Below are 20,905 nucleotides of genomic sequence, written 5' to 3' on the forward strand. Positions count from 1 at the left end.
CCTCCTCACATAGTAAATTTCCCTAAACCACAAAGTGCATCCCAACTGGTGACTGATAAAGTTAACTGTCCCATTTCTTGTCTGATAATTTCTGCATTTTTGGATGCCAGGAGGGAAATGTGCTTTTGTTCAAGTCAAGAAGTAAATGCTAACACGTAAGAGAACAGTTAACACTGTGACATGTAGCGTGTGATCAGCCTAGAATCTGCTAGGATACAATATGTCAGATCCACAGATTTCTGGTTGCAATCAGTGGGAATAAAATCACACTTGGGAAGGCCATTTTGTTACTGTAACAGCTGCAGGTGTTGTCTATACCTAGCAGTATTCCATGTGTGATAACACAGTGTAAACAAAATTTTTTGAATTCGCTGTTTTATACTTTCATGTCACTGGTGATGGAACCATTCACTAATCTGACTTCTGGGCCGAAAAGCAAACCTTTTTGACCGTGTGCTTGAATAAGTCCATTATAAGGCGTTTCTTGCATAAACATTGAGGTCTAGATGGTGTCATCGATTTCAAATAGGTCAATTTACCTGCCTCATTATTTTTTTTAATTTAATTTAACTTGTTGAACATGTAGTTGCTTTACCTGAAGATTAAATTAAGTAGGTTACATGACTTATATTGGGCTATCATATATTTATAAATAATGCGACAATACAGTGAAATCGGTTTCATTTGATTTCCAAGAATTTACATTTTGAAAAGATTAATGGGTTGTCTGAGATTGATATGGTTGTTTAACAACATTCTTAAATTATTTTACATCAATTGCATCTAGATATTTAAATTCATACAGCTGCCTGTGTAATATTGTTAAGGTCAGTGTCAGCTAATACTGTGCATAGCAGCACTTTATGGTCTTGTGTTTGAAGACATTTTCCATTTGTTTTGTAGCATACAGAAGAAGCAATTGATCAAGGCCAAGTGGTTGCAAAAGGAAGATTTGCCGATTGGGTCATTGACTAACATCATCAGTTAAAATGGATGCAATGTCTTTGTGTTTAAGACGTACCATTGGCCCAAGAACTGGATGCAGCACATTGTTGTCAAGAATTTTCAAGATACGGACAGAACGCACTGTGCATTACTCTTCAGGTGTTTTAGGTCAGTCAACCCCTGAACAGACGGAGCGATTTGTACCCAGAAGGGCTATGATGTATGTTCCTGGAAGTGACAAGAAGAAACTTGGCAAAATTCCATCACTGCAAGTTGACTGTGCTGTAATGGATTGTGAAGATGGAGTAGCCATGAATAGAAAAGTTTGTTGACATGTATATACATTTTCTTTATACAATAATATAGTGTGGTATTGATATATGACACAAGTCATATATTATATTGTATTATAATTTTTTTATTTTGAACTTCCTGGTGAAATGTTCTGCATACATGTATATGAATGTAACCTGGGTGAGAATTTGTTCTCAAAACTTTCATATAATAATTCTTAAGTCTTTAAAAAGTTTAATTTGTTTGAAAATGTGAAAGTAGTTTCCTAACTTGTCATTGTTTGAATGTTTACAGTTGGAAGCCCGTCTGAACATATCTGAAGCCCTGGACACCCTAGACTTTGGCCAGACTGAGTGTGCAGTCAGGATTAACTCTGTCAACAGTGGCTTTATGGAGGAAGACCTTCGCATCACCCTCATGGCCAATAAGCTTCCTCAGGCCCTCATGTTACCCAAAGTGGAAACCCCAGAGGAACTAGAACTGGTTTGTAACCAATCTACTTGAACAATCAATGTCGTAAACAGTTTATAAGAATGTTCTACCCTTGCAATGTCTTGTGAAAATAATGACCGTTCACCCCAGTATTTGGCTTGTGTCTTCTGTCTCTCATACATTTTTCTGTGTGAGAAATGTCTGGCATGAAGAACGTTAGCCACCAAATCAGTTGTCTGCTTTAAGGATCCTGAGGTCTTTAGGATTTTTAGGACATATAAGCCATGTACATATTTTATTTTTTTCATCAGTGATCTTCCTGACACATTTTATGAGATGTTAGTGTGAATCATCAAACTCCACACTTCCAACACTAGACTAAAGGGAAATGACCACCTAGAATTGACTAAGTTACTCAGTTCACTTGCTTGTGATAGTTCTACCATCAGATGATAGAAATCTGTTTTCATTTTTTTTTGAAGGTACTGTACAAGTAATCATCTAAATATGACATCAAGCACCATTTAAGTACATAAATCCATAGATTGTTTAGTTTACAGAGAAACTGTGCACAGCCCTGGATGATAGAGCTCTGGCAGAGAAGTTGAGGTTAGTGATATTTGTGGAGAGTGCTATTGGAATCATCAACCTGGAGCCAGTTTGTAGGCGTGGCTTGGAGCTGTCCAAATCAGGACCCTACAAGCTGGATGGGGTCGTCTTTGGATCAGATGACTTCTGTGCAGATATTGGTTAGTAATGCAAAATCAAGCAACCTCATTCAAATGGTGTAGCATGTGTTTTGCTTGTACTTCAAAAAATGGTGGTTGAGACAGTTTTAGGGACGGGCTATTTATGAGACAATGGCTATATTTTACATCCAGTTTAGATGTGATCTCTTTCTGGGTTGGAGTCTTATTTAATGTCTTCAGTTTTGTATTCACAAATCAAACCATTTAATGGTGCATTTCAGGTATAGTGCATTGTCCATATCATGGATATATGAAGAAAAAGAATAACAGTAATGCAGCTAATGCTTGGAGCAGTGAACTGTCATTTACATGTATGTGTGGATACATCTTTACGGGATGTGGGATGTTGGCTAACCATACAACAATACAACAGTCTCCTCTGTTGCATGTTGTGAAAATATTCTGTACTTTTTACCTTTAATCTTAGGTGCTACAAGAAGTGTGGAGTGCACAGAGGTTATGTATGCCAGACAGAAGGTAGTGCTTACGGCAAAGGCATTCAGACTTCAAGCAATCGATGTTGTCCACACTGATTATAAAGGTGAGAAGACAGCTGAGAAACTAGTGATATGCTTCACTATTTAACAGAAGTTTGGCTTCCTTATTTATGCAGTGTTTTCTGAGATTAGATATTTACAATAAGTGTCAACACCTATTTTTGGATTTTTTCTTTTTATGTGGATTCATGGGAGGTGAGGGGACACTTTTTCCTAGCAGTCTAAATGCCCTTTATCATTGCCTTTGACGTTTGTTTAGGTACATGGTAAGGTGCTAATTTTCATTTCCTCCTCCAGTACATATGGTACTTGGGCACGCCTTAAGACACCAATGAAATACATGTAAACATCTAATTTTCTCAAATATAGATCTTTGTGTTTCTATTTAATAGCTGCTGTTAATAACTCCATCAAACAAAACTTCATTTATTTACCTTGGCACAACTTTGTTGTCAACTGCCCTCGTAAGCTGTTTTCATTGAAATGAGAAATAGTGATGATATATTGAAGCAATTCATGACATTATTGTCTTGTATCTGTTGTAGATTTAGATTCCTTGAAGAGACAGTCCATTGAAGGCGCTAGAATGGGTTACACAGGGAAGCAGGTCATTCATCCAGGACAGATTTCTACAGTACAAGAAGCATTTACACCCTCCCCTGAGAAAATAGAATGGGCCACAGAACTAATACAAGCTTTTGATGGACATCAGAAATCAGGAAGGGTAAACATTCTTCATTTTCCTTTCCAGTATATCACAAAAAAAACTGTGCTCTTTGTTGAAAGACAAAATGAACCACCACTCCAAGTGGAATTGACACATATGAATATCTGTAAATTACATTTATTATTGGCTTATCCCACTGAGCTGTGATGTTGTAACTAGAGATCATTTGAAGATAGATGATCTCTTCTTTCTCAGATTATCCCGTGATGAATCTCTGTGATTTGTTGCAACATATCAACAAACTTTAGCTTCCTCTCTGGCAGTACGTGGGAAGGTCTGCCAGCAACGTGCAGATGGTTGTGGGTTTCCCCAGGCTCTGCCTGGTTTCCTCCCACCATAATGCTGACTGCGGTCGTATAAGTGAAATATTCCTGAGTACAGCGTAAAACATCAATCAAACAAATGAATAAATAATCAACAAACTTCATGACTTACAGTTGCCATTTGTTTCATATTTCCATGGCCTTGAGTTTGATCATTGGATGTTATTAGGTAATACTATATTTACTTGAAGAAGCTTTTGGTTCTCCAAAAGACATGGAATTAATATTTAATTTAATACATGTAGTTTCATTGCAGACAATCAGACTTTTAATTAAGCATTTGTGTGCTGTGGCTTGGTGTGGATGCAGATTTTTAGTTTAGTTTAGTTTATGTCAGAAGATTTTTCAGGTTTACAGTGAAGTGAAATATTTTTAAATATTGCATGAAATGATACATAATGAATACTACACCTTTGTATTTTTTATTTTTATGAAAGAAGGGATATTACAATATATAAAACTAATCAATGTTTTTTATTTTCAGGGTGCATTTACTTTTCGGGGAAACATGATTGACATGCCATTGTTACTGCAGGCTAGGAATATTTTGGAGCTGGTAAAGGTCACCAGAGGAAGATAACAAGATTTACACCGTGCTGTTAAAGCTGTTGTATATTTGTAAATGTACACACACACATATATATATATATATATATATATATATATATATATATATATATATATATATATATATATATATATATATATAAATGACTTCTCCAATTATGAGATTTTTGTGTGAACAAGTTGCTGGGGCTGTGACTGTATCAGCTTGCTTGTAGTGAACTGGCTGGCTGAATATTCATGTGTTTTATTGTTTTTAGGATGTATCCACCTCAGGTATTTATAGTGCTGATTAGAAAAGGCAGGAGACTAGACACAATTTATTGTCTAGATAATGCCAGCTTGTACAGAATCAGATTTTGTTTTAAGTTGAAAGAGGACAAGAGACACATGACTGGTGGCACTGCTGGCACTTGTTTGTTGTGATGTCATTCTGCAGCAAAAGTATTATGTACCAAGTGTTGAAAAAGTTCACACTGTGCTTTCTGTTTTCCACATATTGACACAATTTGTGATATAATGTGTACATTTTTTAAAAGAGATATATGATGTGAGATATACATTGTAATTGTAATTATGGATTAAAACTGTGATGAATTTTTGTAGATTCAGAATGTATTAGTGAAATATTCCTTTGTCAGGGGTAATATCCAGTTAACTATAAAATAAATGAATACATTCAAAATTGATGACTTTGTATTCTGTTTTTATATCTGATTTCATCCATGAAAAGTTATTCAGATGAGAAACCATGGTATGCAGTGTCAAGAAACATGCAATCTACATGGCAGTCATGTCTTTCATTGAAGTTTCACTAGCATATAGGCCTAAGAGAAATCAGTAAAGAACCATACAATGAAATCATCACCTCCATTATCTCCTTTCAGTCTGCACCAATAACTGAACAAGTTAAACACTGGTGGGTTGACCTGGTTAGCATCTGTCATGTCAGACCAGGTCAATATTCTTCTCTCTGCAGTATAGCACAGGGATGGTAGACAAGCAGATGGAAGCCATCTCAGTGTTGGTAGTTATGTCTGAGGGCTTCCTAGAAAGGAATGTGGTATACACAACAAAGCAAGATCATTATAGTTGCTATGTATAGAATATTGAACTAACAGACCAACGTCTCCAGTGCAGTCTGATGATTCACAGGTATCAATATATGTATTCTGTGACTGGGTGGGGTGTCCATCTGTGAGTTCCAGTGTCTTTGTTATCACACATCCATCAACTGCACACAGGTACACAAGAAGTGAATTTCACAGTCTGTAGCCTATATCTATGGAAGAAATTTTGGCCAAAAGAAAAACAAAAAAGGATTAAATGTGTGAATAAAAACAAAGGTTAGAGCGGTATAATTCTAAGTGCACTATTCCAGTAACACAAGTAGAATGTACCTGGCCAATGCATAGGGCTACCGTCAGTGGAATTCATAATAACATTATCTGGAAAAATTTCATGGGATATTGAAGTTATGAGTGGGCAGACTAAACTAAGTAGAATTCATGAACTCCATGAAAATTACACGTAGCACTAAATTTAATCCATACAAAAAAGTTGGACTGTTTAAATGGAAATATGCACCTAGAAGTGGTCAAGGGTGACGGGAATTCATTTTGCCTTGTCAATGCATAATCAGTCACTGCTGGACCAACGGACAAACATTCAGTAATAAAACTGTTGTCTCCCCTTGTGTCACTCTCCAGTAGTAATCATGGAAAAGTGTCGGAAGCTACTCAGTCTGTCTCGACGAACAATTTTCCCACTTCTTTTGCGAAGAAATTTGTCCACGACAAGGATTGTTGCTGCAGGCTGTAAGGATAATTAGTAAATCTGGCTATGCATGTGTCGTTGTACTGTCGTTTGAGGATTTTCATGTTCTGCCATAGCAACACCAAATGCACCAGAAGGGACAAATTATAGGATGACCAGTTTTCGTAAATAATAACTTCTTTAGTGTCATTTTGCCATTTGCATTTACCGCATGCTATTTTGATGTCTGCCTTAAATGTTCGGGTGTACTACCAGCAATTTTTTTTGCGTAAAGGGATCTGAAAATACTCATTTGGACAAACTTGCTCTCCAAGGTCATTGTACATTCTCTTAGTACTGCCCTAGTTCTTGTAATTTTTGGGACACCTGGTCTGCTCATTTTAACCAATATACTTGTCATTGTAGCAGGAATATTTAGTTTCTTTTTTTTTTATTACATGGTTAGTCCATCTAATGAACAACACATTCGTATCTTTACGTTTCAAAAAAACTGGGAGAGAAATGTAGTTCTGTGCTTTCAGCGCTACTAATATCTGTCCTAAAAAATACGAAGAAATAATTAGTGCAGTAATACTAATAGTAGTGGTAGCCAGCACTATGCTGTGTTTGGCTTTGTAGTACAAGTGGTTGCAAACATGTAACTCTGATTTGAATGGTGCAACCACATGTCTGTCAGCTCGCATAAAATCACATCTTTCAGCCACGTTAACTTGTGAGAGCTCCACCTAAGCAGCCCTTTTTTCATCCAAACCTGGGTGAACTTGAAAGAGTTCTGAAATGCAGGCTTGGCTTATTGTATTTGACTACTTACCAGTAAGAAAAAACACAGCAAGAGGCTCTCGTTTTTGTGTTATCTTAGGTGTTTAGGCATTCTGTTGTATCTCAGAGAACTTTTCTACATTGCCATGGCAGAAGAAAATCTTTCATCTCGTAACCGTCATCTATTCCACCTTGGTGGGCTCAATGTGCTATTAAAATTTTGACATTCCTCACATTGAGTCCATGTAGATAGACAACCCTCTTCTATGCGGAATGGCAGTGGCAGTGCAGAAGAGTTCATTTCAGCATTTAAATGGAAGACAAAGTAGATAAGGTCATAATACAAGCTTATTGGTGGGATTTTCTATCAGTGTTAAGTACTAAAATTCCCAGTGACCGTTTTGCGTTGCAAATAAAGGCATCTATTTTATTTGAAGAAATTGCGCTCTAAATATACTACTTCGGTGTCAGTGCCATACTGCCTCTCATTTGCTTTGTAATTATTGAGGTTGCACCACTCAGAAGCTCTGCATGGAATTATCGACAGAGGGGTTTGCTTGTATTGGGTGTTTTACCTAATTCTGCTGAAGTCATGGTGCTTGGGGTGTAACTTGCTACTATTTATTTTAAGCATTTACATGAACAGTTAAGATAAAACTGATGTAAATTGACGAGGTAGAATTTCAAGGGTTACGTGTGACGATTTGTTAATTATCACACTGTCATAGCTGCACTGGTTTTGCCCTCTATGCTGTAAGTTTTTTATCATATTCTAATTATTTGGCAATGTCTATGGGAAAATTCCACACATAAACCAGATTTTACAGATGTTACATAAAATTTTCCTACTGTATGTCTGCAAAGAAATTTTTCGTTGCTTCATATCCAATGTTATGGCAATGTTTATTCTACATATATCTGCCTTGGCACTTTTTTCTCTTACTAAGACTGGAACAAAGACTGGAAGCCTGGGCCCTACCCCACAACTCCTGAGGAAAGAGAAGCAGCAGCTAAAAAGTATGGTTTGAGGCTGGAGGATTACGATGTGTACCCTGATGATGGCTTGGGGTATGGAGACTACCCTAAACTACCCGTAGTCTCAGGGGATTCTAAAGATCCCTATGAAGACTGGGACTTTCCAGAGCTGAAAAGAAACTATGGAGAACCTGTGAGTTATTTGAACTATAGAGTTATTTGAGTTATTTTATACCTATATATACACAATTACAGGTGGGATATAAGTATTAGTATACCCTTCTTGTGACTTGAGAATTTAAGATGAATAGGCATGTGTTAAATACTGATGTTTTTGTCCTGACATTATGTAATGCCTGTGGGAACAGGATATAATTCTGCAAGTCAGACCAAAATTAAAATATTATATGTCTGATATTATGTGACTGACCCTTCAAAAATGCCCTGACCAAAATTCTTTTTTCGTGATTTTACAGATGCCAAATTATTGTGTTTTATTTCATTTTTTTTTCGCCAATCGTTTGAAATGTCACTCTATTTATAGTGGAGATGGAAGCTCTTTCAAGATAAACAGTTTCCTTGGTCTGAAAATGTGATCTAAGAATGGCTTATATTTACTGATACGCAGAGACCGCTGCCATCCCTAGCCTGGACGATGTATACACCCGATTATGACATTGTATCTGTATTCAGCTACCCACTCTGCAAAGCTCGCTGCATACACAATACTTAATATCCAAATCCACTTAATACATGGTCTGTCCGAAAGCTAAGACATTTATGCACCTTTTGCAACAATTTACACTTTTATTCTATATTTCCTCAGAAAATCTCAGGCGAATTCAAAAATAAAGTCTGCTTTAAGCTACTCATCTTGTGATGCATTCTACCTGATTGACATAAATTGGTACATCAATCATGCTAGTGTCTATTCTGAAAGATAGGTCGGAAGTTGGGGGCCACATGACCACCCTTTCGTATCTAAAACAAAGGGGCAACCCAATGTTAAAGCATTGGGGGAAAATGTCTCTTTTTTTCCACTTTGCCAGCGACCAGTAAGGCCTACATGCACAAAATAACATCATGAAAGCTCTGCAGAAATACTCAGACTATCTGGAAAGCTGAAAATTATACAAATCCAACAGATACAAGTTCGTTGACAGCGATTCAAAAGTAGGGATTTTCCTATGTGATAACGTCGGGAGGACCGTTTTCTTCAACCACGCCGTTTGTTACTAAGGAGATCACGTGGTCTCTAGCTTCCGATCTGTCTTACAGAATTGAGAATCTGACATCATGTAAAAACATTTCACAACGTTATTTAAGTATTCCAATCTATAGAACAGCTCATCATGCAAAGGTGGACAACGATGTTGTTTTGAAAGCTTATTGTTGGGTGAAGTCGAAGTATGAAGTGCCAGATGCTTTTAAAATGAAAAGAAATCGATGCTGTAACTGGCAGGTTTTTTTTTATGACCTGAGTGTCAACCACATGAGTGCATGTGCCGCGCACGAAAACAATAGCTGCATTTTTTGAGTAGGTCTCAGAAAAAGTGTTATGATAGAATTACCACTTGTATTCACCACGGAATAAGATTAAAATTGTCCAGAAGACCATGAAGCTGTCTGCCAATGAAATTCTCTTGACTTTTGCTGATGACAGGCAAGTGTTTTCTTGTATTTTCATTCTGCTGAGAAAGTCGGGGGAAGGCTCTGTTCACAAATACATAGGCCTATCTTACTATGGATAGCTTCTTGGTTGTGAACAGGCCATACCCAATGGGTATACGTATCCGATACCTGTAAATCACAATATCCGTGAAGTGTTTTCACCTGTATCTATTTGGATACCCATAAAATAGTGTTGCCATAGTTTTGGGGAGACGTATATTTTACCGAACTGATGACCAGTGTCCTTGTGTTTTCATAGGGAGTCAAGATTTTAAATTAATTACTCATTTTGTGAGATAAACACTGTAAGATGTTCAAGAAAATCTTGTAAAAATCTCAGCTGTCAGCGTCTTTCTATGGCCAAATACAGAATTCTTTGTGATTTTAAAAACACACCTTATCTCGTGATATTGAATTGCTGAGAATTGTGTGGCTCTGGTTATAACGGGCGTAAAATGTTCACTAACACCGACAAAACTTGGACACAGGCCTGTCCCTCCAAGGACATGTCCCTCAAGCTTTAGGTGAGATTCTATGTGTAGCCAACTTACGTCAATCTCGTAGTTTATTTTTTGTGAATTAAATTAATTCAGTCATGGACTGATATAATCGTGGTGACAGATGGAGACCTTTCACCATAATATCCGCTGAAACATAACCAAAAGGGAAGATTTTTGTTTTAAACCTACGTTATCAAAGAATCCCCAACAGAGCCCCTTGTATGTTAGCATCCACCATTGTTTTTCACATGTAGCCATTTCTCATTTCACATGTAGCCTCTTCTGTTGGCAGGGAAATCCTAAAATTTAAATAAAGGGTTAGTCAGGTGTGTGGATATCTTTTCTCCCCGTCAAAACTATGCTAGGGATCAGGTTGAAATGCCCTCTAGCATGAACGCCCTCTACCTAAATGCCAGGGGTCCAACGTGAGTTCAGTTGATGGTCTACAACGGCAACACTGGTCAGTCAGCGAGCCCCATGTACGTGTCCCTGTAAGCATCCCTGTGTGCCTAGGTATTTTTGGACATACCTGACAAATATTAGCAGCCCTAACTGTGTGACTGTGAGAAATATCAAGTTTTCAGCGGCCTTGTTTATTTCTCTACACAACAACAATCGTATTTACATGCAATCAGTTTTAAATTATAAAATGTGTATTTTGCAATAGCAAGCTTTATTTTTCCATATATATATATATAGAACACATATAGAATCCATACAATATGATTGAAGCCCATGCCGCTAGCTTGAACATGCATTATATGTAGAGGGCGTTAATTTAGAGGGCATTCTGACTAAAGGGCGTTTTGACTGTTATTCTGATTTCCTGAACTGTCATTGGGATCACCACTGCAGGATGCTGAGAAACCTTTCGTGGATAGAAACTGTATCTGTTCACTGATACATTGTTGTGAAGTGAAAACAATGGTAGTGACACTAGAAAGCGCAGGTGCATTTCTAAGTGGATACAGGGAAGTTCACATACAAAGACAAAGCGGATATGTTCCATTATTTAAATCTTCGTGCAACACAGCATGGTTTTGGCTCTCCTCTTCTTCATGTATAAATGGTTTGAACAGCGTAGGTTAGGTCAAAGCGGGTGATGTGAGCTGAGGCTTAATACTTGGGTGCTTATGCTCTTCATACTTTTAGATAAGCATGTACATTGAATGATGAATTAAAGACAGAATAAATATTTGATCCTTCACATGAAGGAAGAATCCCCTAAATCTCACAAATTGTAACTGAAATTTAGGAAATTGGATACAGATTTCTCAGTATAGAATTTATTTTAGTAGGTCAAGAAGCTCCACCTCACTCCTTCAGAAGTATCAGGTGGACAGGATTTTGGTTGTATTTTCACTTGCTCCCCCCTCTGTACAGGACCTCAAAATTCTAGCACAAACTGTTGACTTAAATTATGCTGTAGTACTCATGAAAATGTTTAACAAATATTAACCTGTTAGTTTTATGGTAAAGATCTAAGAGTATTTAATGATTGTTAAATATTGGGCGATATAATTTAGTACATTGTTCAAATCATTGTTGAGGAAGTTTGTGATCAATTATTTGAACAGGATTGTTCTTCCCTTCTGCGAAAAAACAAAACAAAAGGCAACACCTAACTACCTACCCTCTTTTATTATAAAAGGCCTGTAACATCAAACAAACAATATTTTAGTTTTGGATATTGCATATTAAGTACCGTAAAGTGCAAAATTCATGACAGGGTATTAGAATCAATGTGTAACAAGATGCATGTATCTCAAAAAGTACTGCATGGAAGGACCTGTAGTTTTACAAGGATATAAAGCAGAATGCCTCAAGAGGGATGCTCCATTGCTAATGATCTGTGTGCATATTAATTACCGTATATTATCCAATTTACGACTTGGGTACTTTATTTATTGAGCTAAAGTTTTGCATTCATCTATGTTGTTCACAAGAATTACACCAATGTGACAGTGGTCAGCTTTATTTATTTATTTATTTGATTGGTGTTTTACACTATACTCAAGAATATTTCACTTTTACGTTGGCAACACACATTTTAGTCCGAGGAAACCGGGCAGAGCCCATGGGAACCCACAACCGTCTGCTGGTTGCTGGTAGACCTTCCCACGTGCGGCCGGAAAGGAAGCCAGCATGAGCTGGATTAGAACTTACATTGACCACATCATCCTGGTTCATTGTGCTGTGCTGGCATGCTAACGCCCTTGGCCTCAAAGACCTCGGTGAGGTTTATGGGTGAGGCAAACTAAAGTGTCCAGAGTAAATCACCGCCCTAGGCCAGGTACTCAAAGTCACAGCAGGTTATGTATCAGCTGAGTGCAGGATTAATCAGAATCTGTTTTTAGAATTTAATTTCAGAGGTCCTGTTTCATATTATTTACAGCTCCAGAACTTTTCCACAAAGTATTACCTTTTCATTTCAGGTAGAGAATGGTATACATTTACAGAAGTGAAATATTCTTGAGTGTGGAATAAATATATTAATATAATAAATAAATATTGTGTACCAGAACTATTGATTTATGTGTATATATGTACTTCATAATCCAGGTCATACATGTATTGTTGTTTTATGCATATATATTTACAGTTGCATGTAGAGGCAGATATAATAGGTGAAGACAGGCTGGACTACACTACAAAACGGCTCTACTCCGAGTAAGTCTTCTTGGGGCATAATAAAAAAATTGTGAACTGTCAAACTGTATAATGCAAGAAAATTTTAACGGTCAGCTTTTAGGAGTGTGAGAAACAGAGAAATAACAAGAATACAGTTGCTGATTTTGATTACAAAGCGTAGGTCTATGACTAATATTTAATAGCTAGGGATGTAAATCTGAATCTGAAAAGATCACTCATTGCATATCACATCTTCCTTTTCAGTCGTTTTGCAGCTTTGTATTTCTTAGGATTTGTTGGAACACTTGCCCTTCTGTTTGTACTGGCCATGCCCTATCCAGATATACAGCCTGCAGTGAGTTGTCAGACAGTTTATTTCTGTTGTACATAAATAGGCCACCACTGTTTTCAGGTTACTACAACAACTACAGATCATTTGTCAATGAAGTATAAAAGTTAAGTTCTGTGTTTTTCTTCTTGATTCCTGCCATATAAAACTAAACATTGGAATTTTCTTAAGTACTGAGCCTAAAATAAAAAAAAAAAACAGCAAATCAGTGAAGGTTTTCTTCTGTAAAGTACTGATTTAAGATATTAACTTGCCCTGTGGCATGTTTTTTTGTTTTTTTTTCAGATGCCTAAACAGTTTCCATTTAATGACCTATATTTGGAGAAGGGAGGTGACCCAGAGAAGATGCCCACTATTAAACATTACACATTTGAACCAGCAGATTAATAGCCAATGTTAACGCTGTAGCACTTTATTACACTTGTAGATATTCAGATAATACACTGTTTGATAAAGGTGAAAATGTTTTTGTATAGGACTTAAACCATTCACTTCAGCTTATGTGTGTTAGGTGTTTGCTTATTAAAACTTGTGAATGCTGCCCTGTACATGTTGGCCTTTCCTCTTATTCATTGCTTTAAATCAACACGTAAGTCAAAAGTTAAAGGACAAGACCTGAAAGTAGAACCATAATTAATTAACTGATTCATTTAATTGATGTTTAAGATGTACTTGAGAATATTTTACTTATAGAACTGTGATCAAAGTTTACAAAGAGATTACCTTACATTGAGTGTAGTCCCTAATCCATTTATGCAGCTAAAATACCATCCTGTAAAAAAAAAGGCAGAGGATATGTTGTGGCCGAGAGATTGAGGTGTTTGCCTTTCAGCCACAAGGTGATGTGAAGAAATGTGAATTCAATACCATTCTCGGGCAGGAAATGTTCCAATTTCTTGGTACCCCTTCTGGTAAGTTATTGATGGGTCTATTCGTCATGGAGAGTTCAGCCAGTATAACTTGCCAAAGGTGGGAAGTTTGGTATTCGAGGCAGTTTCCTCCAAACAATAAACCATCTATTATCGTATACATGTGAGCGAAAAAGTCTTTAATATGCTGTTTTAACAAGAATCTAAAAAAAAAAAAAAAGACAAGGGTGTCCGAACTGTAAGTGCATAGGCAAGCCTTCCCACTGTATAATGTGGGATGCATGAATATTGTGTTGCTTGACTGATCCAATTGCACCACCTCTTCAGTTAGCACAGACAGAACAGCCTCCCTCTGCAAGCAATTCCTTTCCGCCCATCCAGAACGTCCAAAACTAGGAAACAAAAGCGCCCTTAATATAGTAGCATGTCCAGTGGCCACCCTGATGTCACTGAGAGTGTATTCCACAGTGCGACCCATGAAGCTGTAACACACTGTTCTTGGTGGTAAACTAATTACAGAATTGTTCTGGCAGCAAAAATATCAGATTTGCAGAGGTATCTGATCTGTCACACAATTTTGTCATTTAGTACTTCTAAACTTAATCAGGAATTGATCAGCACCCGGCCAATGAAAGAAGTCCCATGCTTTCTAGAGCAGACCCAGGTGCATCATTTGATGCAGAGCTATATATTAATGTTTTACTTTCTACCCAAAATTTGACTTTGTCAAAAATGATGCAAATACAACTTCTTGCATTGTTGTACAATTCTGCAGTCAGGTATTTCAACATATTCCAGTATTTACCTCATTCTTAAAAACAGGTAAAACTTTAGTCCCATCTTACAAGGCTGTTGCAACACTAAGTCAAGCACACTTACCATTGTAACATATCTCTTCACTATATGTTGCCATGGAAATCATGCCAGGCGCATTTTGCTACTTCTTCGTAAAGCAGGTCCCAGGACGGACTCACAAAATCCAAACACATTTTCGTTAAAACCATTTATTAATGATTCAACAAAATGAAATGCCAATACAAGTGATGTTTTTTAAATTTAGGAATTGAGCCAAGAGGCTTACAATTTCATTTTAAAACCTAAACCTTTTGAACTGTTTTACAGGCAGATCTGTCTCACATTCACAGTATAATTCAATATGGCAGAAACCAGTAAGCAAAATGTAAATACCTGTATTTCACTTAGGAGTGTGGCATAAGTCAAAGACACGTTTTAAGAAATAAGAAGCGTATTCAATACTTAACAAAATATGAGGAAAACAAATTATGTATAGACATTATGCCCGGAACAAAAGGACTTGGGTAACCTTCAATCCCAACCTATACTAGACCGTTTCATTAAACAATGGCTATTAAAACAGCAATAAAGAGTTGAGATATAGCACCACAGCAGCAGTACGAATCTCATCAACGTCTCACAGAAAAAGTGGATTTAGGTCTTATTTTATATTTTGTGTTTTTCTTTCAAGAGAAGTGAGCACCACATACTGACAGACCACTGTTAAAGTTATGAAGATGGATAATTTATGTTTACTGTCAATAATAATGTTCAAAAACCCCTGATATTGTTTCTAAGTTGACAATGTCAGTTTTTATACAGTGAACTGCAGAAATAAATTTTGAAGTCACTAAAAACTTGGATCTCTGACAAAGAAAGCACCATGAGCTCATCAACTGAGCACTATAAATTACACTTGGCAAAGATGAGTATCTATGGACTGGGCAGATTTCAGACAAAACTTCAAAACCCTCAAAGAATAACTGAAACTGATAAACCAGACTGGTCAAACTTGAGAAATGAAAATATGACAACATCATATAATATGATCTTAAGTCTTCACATAACTTGACAACCAAATGGTTCAATGAACGAAACCATGTCATAACTTTGGCCAAACTTTCAAGAATCAAATGATTGACCTGGGTGCTGTTTCTCAAAGGGGCCGTAATGATACGCTAGTCACAAATACCAAGGCAGCGTACACTGTGAGTGTGCAACATCATGGTGATCAGGCTGGTGATCAGGTTACAACCCTTACTAGGGCCCTGGTTTGACAACTAAACAGATAGTGGGACTTGACAAGCCAATAAATGCTCAGTGCTGATAAACATCTGTAAGATTTGACAACCAAATGAATGACTGGACTTAATAACCAAATGGATGCCCAACTTTCAACCCAAATGAGACATTCTATACATGAAAACCAACAAAATAACCAATCCTCACAAATGACTGGCCAAACTTGACAATATGAAAGTAAATAGGACTGAAACACTTTCAGTACAGAAGGGATGACAACGGTGGAAATGTTACTTGTTACTGTTGACTTGACAAATCCAAACGGATCCGACGTCTGTCTTGTAGTGAAGTTGCACTGCATTATATAGCATATATCTATATCACAATGTTGTACATGTATAGCCTCAAACGGGTAATTGCGTAATTTACCTCCACTATAACACTCTGTTCTGTAAATGGCACCCTTGCTGAACTGACCAGTCTAACAAGTCGCCATAAGCAACTGACTAAGGCATTTGAGTTTGAAAATTACATGGCTGATTTTAATATGCTTTTTTGAAATATATTTGCCCACTATAACACTCTGTTCTGTAAATGGCACCCTTGCTGAACTGACCAGTCTAACAAGTCGCCATAAGCAACTGACTAGGGCATTTGAGTTTGAAAATTACATGGCTGATTTTAATATGCTTTTTTGAAAGTAAAGTAAATCACAAATAATTTCATGCAAGTTTTCACCAACTAATCACCCTACTGTTAATAGTTGGTAAAAATCGTCTGATATTTTATGTGATTTACAGTATATCGCATAATTTCATGGAATTTTTTTATCTCTAGTTTGGTGAAAAATTGTGTGACATGTCATTTATCGTATATCACATCGTTTCATAGAATTTTTCATCAACTAAGTACCAGTACCCTTCTGTGATATATTTTGTACCTCAAGATCATTGGTGAAAAACTCCATGAAATTATCGGTAATTTTTTTGTAAATGTATTCTTTTCAATAACCAAAGGACATAATATTTGGTCACTCATATATCCATCACTGGAGGATAATGTAAGCAATTAATGTACGCTGCATGACCACACTGGTGTACATGACATGAGCAAACTTGGGACTGATACTGTTCAACAGCCAGCCCAGCACAAGGGGTTGAGAATTCTCACAAACCATACAGGAAGGCTTTGGTCACTTAAATGCACATCAGATCTTCAAAATGTGGCAAACACATCATTACGCTTCAGCCTTAACTGCCGCAGGCTGGACATCATTGGTTATGTTTACGTCATCTGGTATCACACATTTCCATAATCCGTAAGTTTTGCCCACATTCGTTTGCCACAATCGTAATGTTCCATCTTCACTGCCACTGGCATACAACTCGCCATCTGGTGAAAATCTCACTGAGTGAACAGGCCCAAAATGACCCTTGAAGGACTCTGAGAATAATAAATAAATTTATACACAGTTCAAAATATGAGGATTTCCAGCCAATTACCATATCTTTTCCAGTGGTATAATGCACTTTTCACTTCATTGACTTTAGCCTTGTTAATGTAAACATTCCTCTGGCTTTAATGGAATTTTTGAAACAGTACATACCTTAGTTTAAGTACAGGATTTAAACTTTCAACCTGAAACTAAGTTTTCATTTTATGACAGAGATATTGATAAACAACTAAATGGCTGATTTGATCTGATGAAAAATGTATATGGTCTAAACTCGAAAGTCATCGCTATACTTCAGACCCTTACCTAATTCAGTCCCAGTGTTATAATCAAATTTATACATCTTAAAATCTTCTCCACCACACACAAAAATATCCTCTGTAGAGTGAAGAGATGCTGTGTTAATATCTGTTGGGGCCTCAAACTCTCGTATCTTCTCAAAGCTGAAACAAAGATGGTGGGATCCAGTATTGTAACTTAAAACAGAAAGTTCACAACTCTATGCGAAAACTTTTCTGCATGAAGTATACAGTACATAATTATTGTGTAAGCTGTACAGTATGTTGTTCATTCCTGCCTTTGTGATGATCTTTTGTGTGCAAATTGGTAACGTTTTACTCATTTACTGCACGAAGACAACAGTCAATTCTGCTTGGACCACAGTGGTCATTGTGTATGAAAAGGTATCCCATTATGTCATTTTTACTTGTGACTGAATCCTGAAAAACGTGTACATAATTTCAATGTATTAGATGAGAATCACAACTTGCCATATACCCATATACAGTATACTCACTTTTCTGTGTTCCAAAAACTAGTAAATGGCCCGTATGTTATGACAAGAATTTTCCCTCCCCTGGCAAGCTCTAAACTACTGGGAGGTAAAATAAACTCAAGTTTTCGAACTTCGTTCCCGTTGTCGATATCCCATACTCTGGAAAACCCAGCAAAAAGCATAAATAAGACACACATAATCATGTAGTCCCTACTCCATTACCAGCTTCATGATCTGTTCACTGTATCAAAATATACCACCTGTCTGTGTGCAGGATTTTATCAGAGTTACCATGCAAGAATATTTCCCACTATTTCAATTCATTATTTTTATACATGCATAATTTCTTTTATCTGCATTTTTACTATTATTCTCACCTGGTATGCTGTCTTTTGTCATGCTATTAATGCTTCATCATTTTATTAATGCTTATTCAAGCTCTAAAATTTCAATGTAGTGCTATTGCTAATGTTAATTTCTATTTCTTAACTGTGTCTGATAAGAAAGAAAGTGTTTTAGATCTGGTCAAGTAACTTTCAGATGTTCGCCTTGGCCTTACAACATGGCTCTACAACATCTACAAGAACACCAAGGGAAATTCAAAGTGGTCATAGACATTCAACCTTAAAATACATGTACATTTAGAACCTCAGACGGGGTTGGCAAATAGTTACTTTGTCCTGGTGTGAAAGTGATAATTACCGCACTGTCTTATCGTCAGATGCGCTTATTATCTTCTTGCCATCAGGTGTTAGCAATGCCCCTTTCATGTTATTGGTGTGACCACTAAATATTCTTGGCTCTGCAACAGATTTGAGATAAAAAACATACAATACAGCTTTTTATATACCAGCATAAAATATCAATACCATTCCTCCAAACAAATGTTAGAAACCAGATATCTGAATTCTGTATTTTTTTATTTATTTAAACTAAAGCGTTCCACTGCTTGTAGAGATGTCACATCTGATGCTGAATTAGAATTTCTTAATTTTGTACTTAACCAGTGAGATATACACCCCAGATTATCTGACTGGTTACAGTTCTCTCAGTATCTACTGGAATCTAGGACTAACCTGCCTCTGGTTGATTTAAGTCATACAGCTTCAGGACTTTCTCATTACTGGCTGTCAGCAGTTTAGTGCTGTCGTGGGAAAAATCTACACACTTGACAATATGTTTGTGGAGAAATGATCGGAGCTCTTCTCCACTCACAGCATCCCACAGTTTCCTAAAAAATAATAAAAACAAACATGAAGTCAACCTCACGGTAGACTTATTTCCAGAGTAACAATGTCAGCTAAAGCTTCACTCTTACTACAGTTTGCTGGCTTTTGAATACTTTAACAAGCGATTAAATCCAGCTCCCAATGGACTGGCAACATAATTAATTAATACCCATCAGGCAGGGGGCAGTGCTTTTCTCCGGGCTCTGTCCAGTTTCCTCCAGCCATTCCCCCAAATACTGCCATACAAATGAAATATTCTTGAGATTGTCATTAAGTCCCACTCAACTAAGCAAATCAATGAAAATGCAAGCAAGGTCTTTTTTTTTTTCTTTTTTGATCTTGATTTTTTTCCCTGACAATTAACTAGGGCCATATAAAGCAGACAATGAACCAGTTATTTCTTTCTTTTTTTTTGAATTTATGTTGTATGAGTGATCATTCTGTGATGCTCTGAGAAAAACTCACGCAGTGAAGTCAGCAGCCCCTGTGGCAGCTCTGGTAGCATCCTTATTAAGTGTGGCTCCCCAAACTGCTCCTTTGTGACCCTCAAATGTCCCAATCCAGTCACCAGTGTCTCCTTGACGCAGCATTGGCTTACCATCTGAATCAAAGAACTGGGTACAACACTTGCTATTGGTGACATAATATGCTGTAGCCCTAAAAGTCTATATGTAATTAATATTTAAGTTATTATTAGTTGTACTAGTTACAGGTCTTGATATTTCTGATTACCAAGTTATCTTAAGATACCTGAACACGGTAGAATCCGACAAAACTTCTGTGCACCAAGATCAAAGTTTTGGAAATTTTGTACATGGTACAGTTTTTTCCGTAACATAATACCTTTATTTTCGAATTATTCATGCCATTGCAATGTAAATGTGAGCAATGTCTGTGTGACTTTCTGAGATTATTGTCCATCTCTTGTCGGGCAAATGCTACTAACACTACCCACTGTAAGTTGAAGAATAGCTTAATTGAGTATAACTGTCGCAATTTTCAACTGGATTCTTTCAATTCTTTGCGTAATTGTTGAAGTTTCAATGTTAAAACAGTACGGTAATACAAATTTTGTATCTTAATTATTACTTACCTTTGCATGCACTGATGAGGAAATACCCATATGGAGTAATTTCACTAAAAGACAAGCTGACAACCGGTCTTGTGTGACCAGAACAAGTCAGTGGAGTTTGCCTCATCCCCGACATCTTGCGAGTGATGAAAACGTTTGCGTTCCCGGAAGAAAAGAAGCACCCTCCATGCGATAGTTAACTCCCTTGAAAAACTTAAAGCATCCCATAAACTCTGCATTAACTGCACGTGTAAAATGCGATGATGTTTCATCTTTAT

General features: G+C 36.9%; 3 protein-coding genes across 3 annotated transcripts; 2 read left to right on the forward strand and 1 right to left on the reverse strand.

Moving 5' to 3' along the window:
* Nucleotides 1-16: 16 nt before the first annotated feature.
* On the forward strand, nucleotides 17-4,592 carry LOC135482393 (citramalyl-CoA lyase, mitochondrial-like). Its single transcript, XM_064762351.1, has 7 exons — nucleotides 17-155; nucleotides 904-1,268; nucleotides 1,534-1,722; nucleotides 2,225-2,420; nucleotides 2,848-2,961; nucleotides 3,463-3,641; nucleotides 4,452-4,592. The coding sequence occupies exons 2-7, from the start codon at nucleotides 990-992 to the stop codon at nucleotides 4,545-4,547; spliced, it is 1,053 nt and encodes a 350-aa protein (XP_064618421.1). The 5' UTR covers nucleotides 17-155; nucleotides 904-989; the 3' UTR covers nucleotides 4,548-4,592.
* Nucleotides 4,593-6,245: 1,653 nt separating this feature from the next.
* Nucleotides 6,246-13,740, forward strand: LOC135481971 (NADH dehydrogenase [ubiquinone] 1 beta subcomplex subunit 8, mitochondrial-like). The gene is made up of 5 exons (XM_064761766.1): nucleotides 6,246-6,348; nucleotides 8,014-8,234; nucleotides 12,815-12,882; nucleotides 13,108-13,198; nucleotides 13,478-13,740. Exons 1-5 carry the CDS (start codon nucleotides 6,249-6,251, stop codon nucleotides 13,577-13,579), a joined length of 582 nt encoding a protein of 193 aa, XP_064617836.1. The 5' UTR covers nucleotides 6,246-6,248; the 3' UTR covers nucleotides 13,580-13,740.
* A 1,332-nt stretch (nucleotides 13,741-15,072) lies between these two features.
* On the reverse strand, nucleotides 15,073-20,780 carry LOC135470654 (serine-threonine kinase receptor-associated protein-like). Its single transcript, XM_064749692.1, has 7 exons — nucleotides 20,649-20,780; nucleotides 20,021-20,156; nucleotides 19,403-19,557; nucleotides 19,029-19,128; nucleotides 18,348-18,485; nucleotides 17,858-17,994; nucleotides 15,073-17,541 (listed from the first exon to the last, which is right to left on the reverse strand). Exons 1-7 carry the CDS (start codon nucleotides 20,761-20,763, stop codon nucleotides 17,336-17,338), a joined length of 987 nt encoding a protein of 328 aa, XP_064605762.1. The 5' UTR covers nucleotides 20,764-20,780; the 3' UTR covers nucleotides 15,073-17,335.
* Nucleotides 20,781-20,905: the final 125 nt, after the last annotated feature.

Source organism: Liolophura sinensis, chromosome 1 (assembly GCF_032854445.1).
Source record: "Liolophura sinensis isolate JHLJ2023 chromosome 1, CUHK_Ljap_v2, whole genome shotgun sequence".
NCBI classification, from domain to species: domain Eukaryota; kingdom Metazoa; phylum Mollusca; class Polyplacophora; order Chitonida; family Chitonidae; genus Liolophura; species Liolophura sinensis.

What these genes read in the sequence shown, in the direction of transcription:
- LOC135482393 (XM_064762351.1), top strand. Translation starts at nt 990, where the DNA reads ATGGATGCAATGTCTTTGTGTTTAAGACGTACCATTGGCCCAAGAACT. An exon ending in GAGTAGCCATGAATAGAAAA is followed by an intron (nt 1,269 to 1,533) that starts GTTTGTTGACAT and finishes GAATGTTTACAG; the next exon opens with TTGGAAGCCCGTCTGAACAT. An exon ending in TGACTTCTGTGCAGATATTG is followed by an intron (nt 2,421 to 2,847) that starts GTTAGTAATGCA and finishes CTTTAATCTTAG; the next exon opens with GTGCTACAAGAAGTGTGGAG.
- LOC135481971 (XM_064761766.1), top strand. Translation starts at nt 6,249, where the DNA reads ATGGAAAAGTGTCGGAAGCTACTCAGTCTGTCTCGACGAACAATTTTC. An exon ending in AAAGAAACTATGGAGAACCT is followed by an intron (nt 8,235 to 12,814) that starts GTGAGTTATTTG and finishes ATATATTTACAG; the next exon opens with TTGCATGTAGAGGCAGATAT. An exon ending in ATCCAGATATACAGCCTGCA is followed by an intron (nt 13,199 to 13,477) that starts GTGAGTTGTCAG and finishes TTTTTTTTTCAG; the next exon opens with ATGCCTAAACAGTTTCCATT.
- LOC135470654 (XM_064749692.1), bottom strand. Translation starts at nt 20,763, where the DNA reads ATGTCGGGGATGAGGCAAACTCCACTGACTTGTTCTGGTCACACAAGA. An exon ending in AGTTTTTGGAACACAGAAAA is followed by an intron (nt 17,995 to 18,347) that starts GTGAGTATACTG and finishes TCTTTGTTTCAG; the next exon opens with CTTTGAGAAGATACGAGAGT. An exon ending in TAACACTGGGACTGAATTAG is followed by an intron (nt 17,542 to 17,857) that starts GTAAGGGTCTGA and finishes TATTATTCTCAG; the next exon opens with AGTCCTTCAAGGGTCATTTT.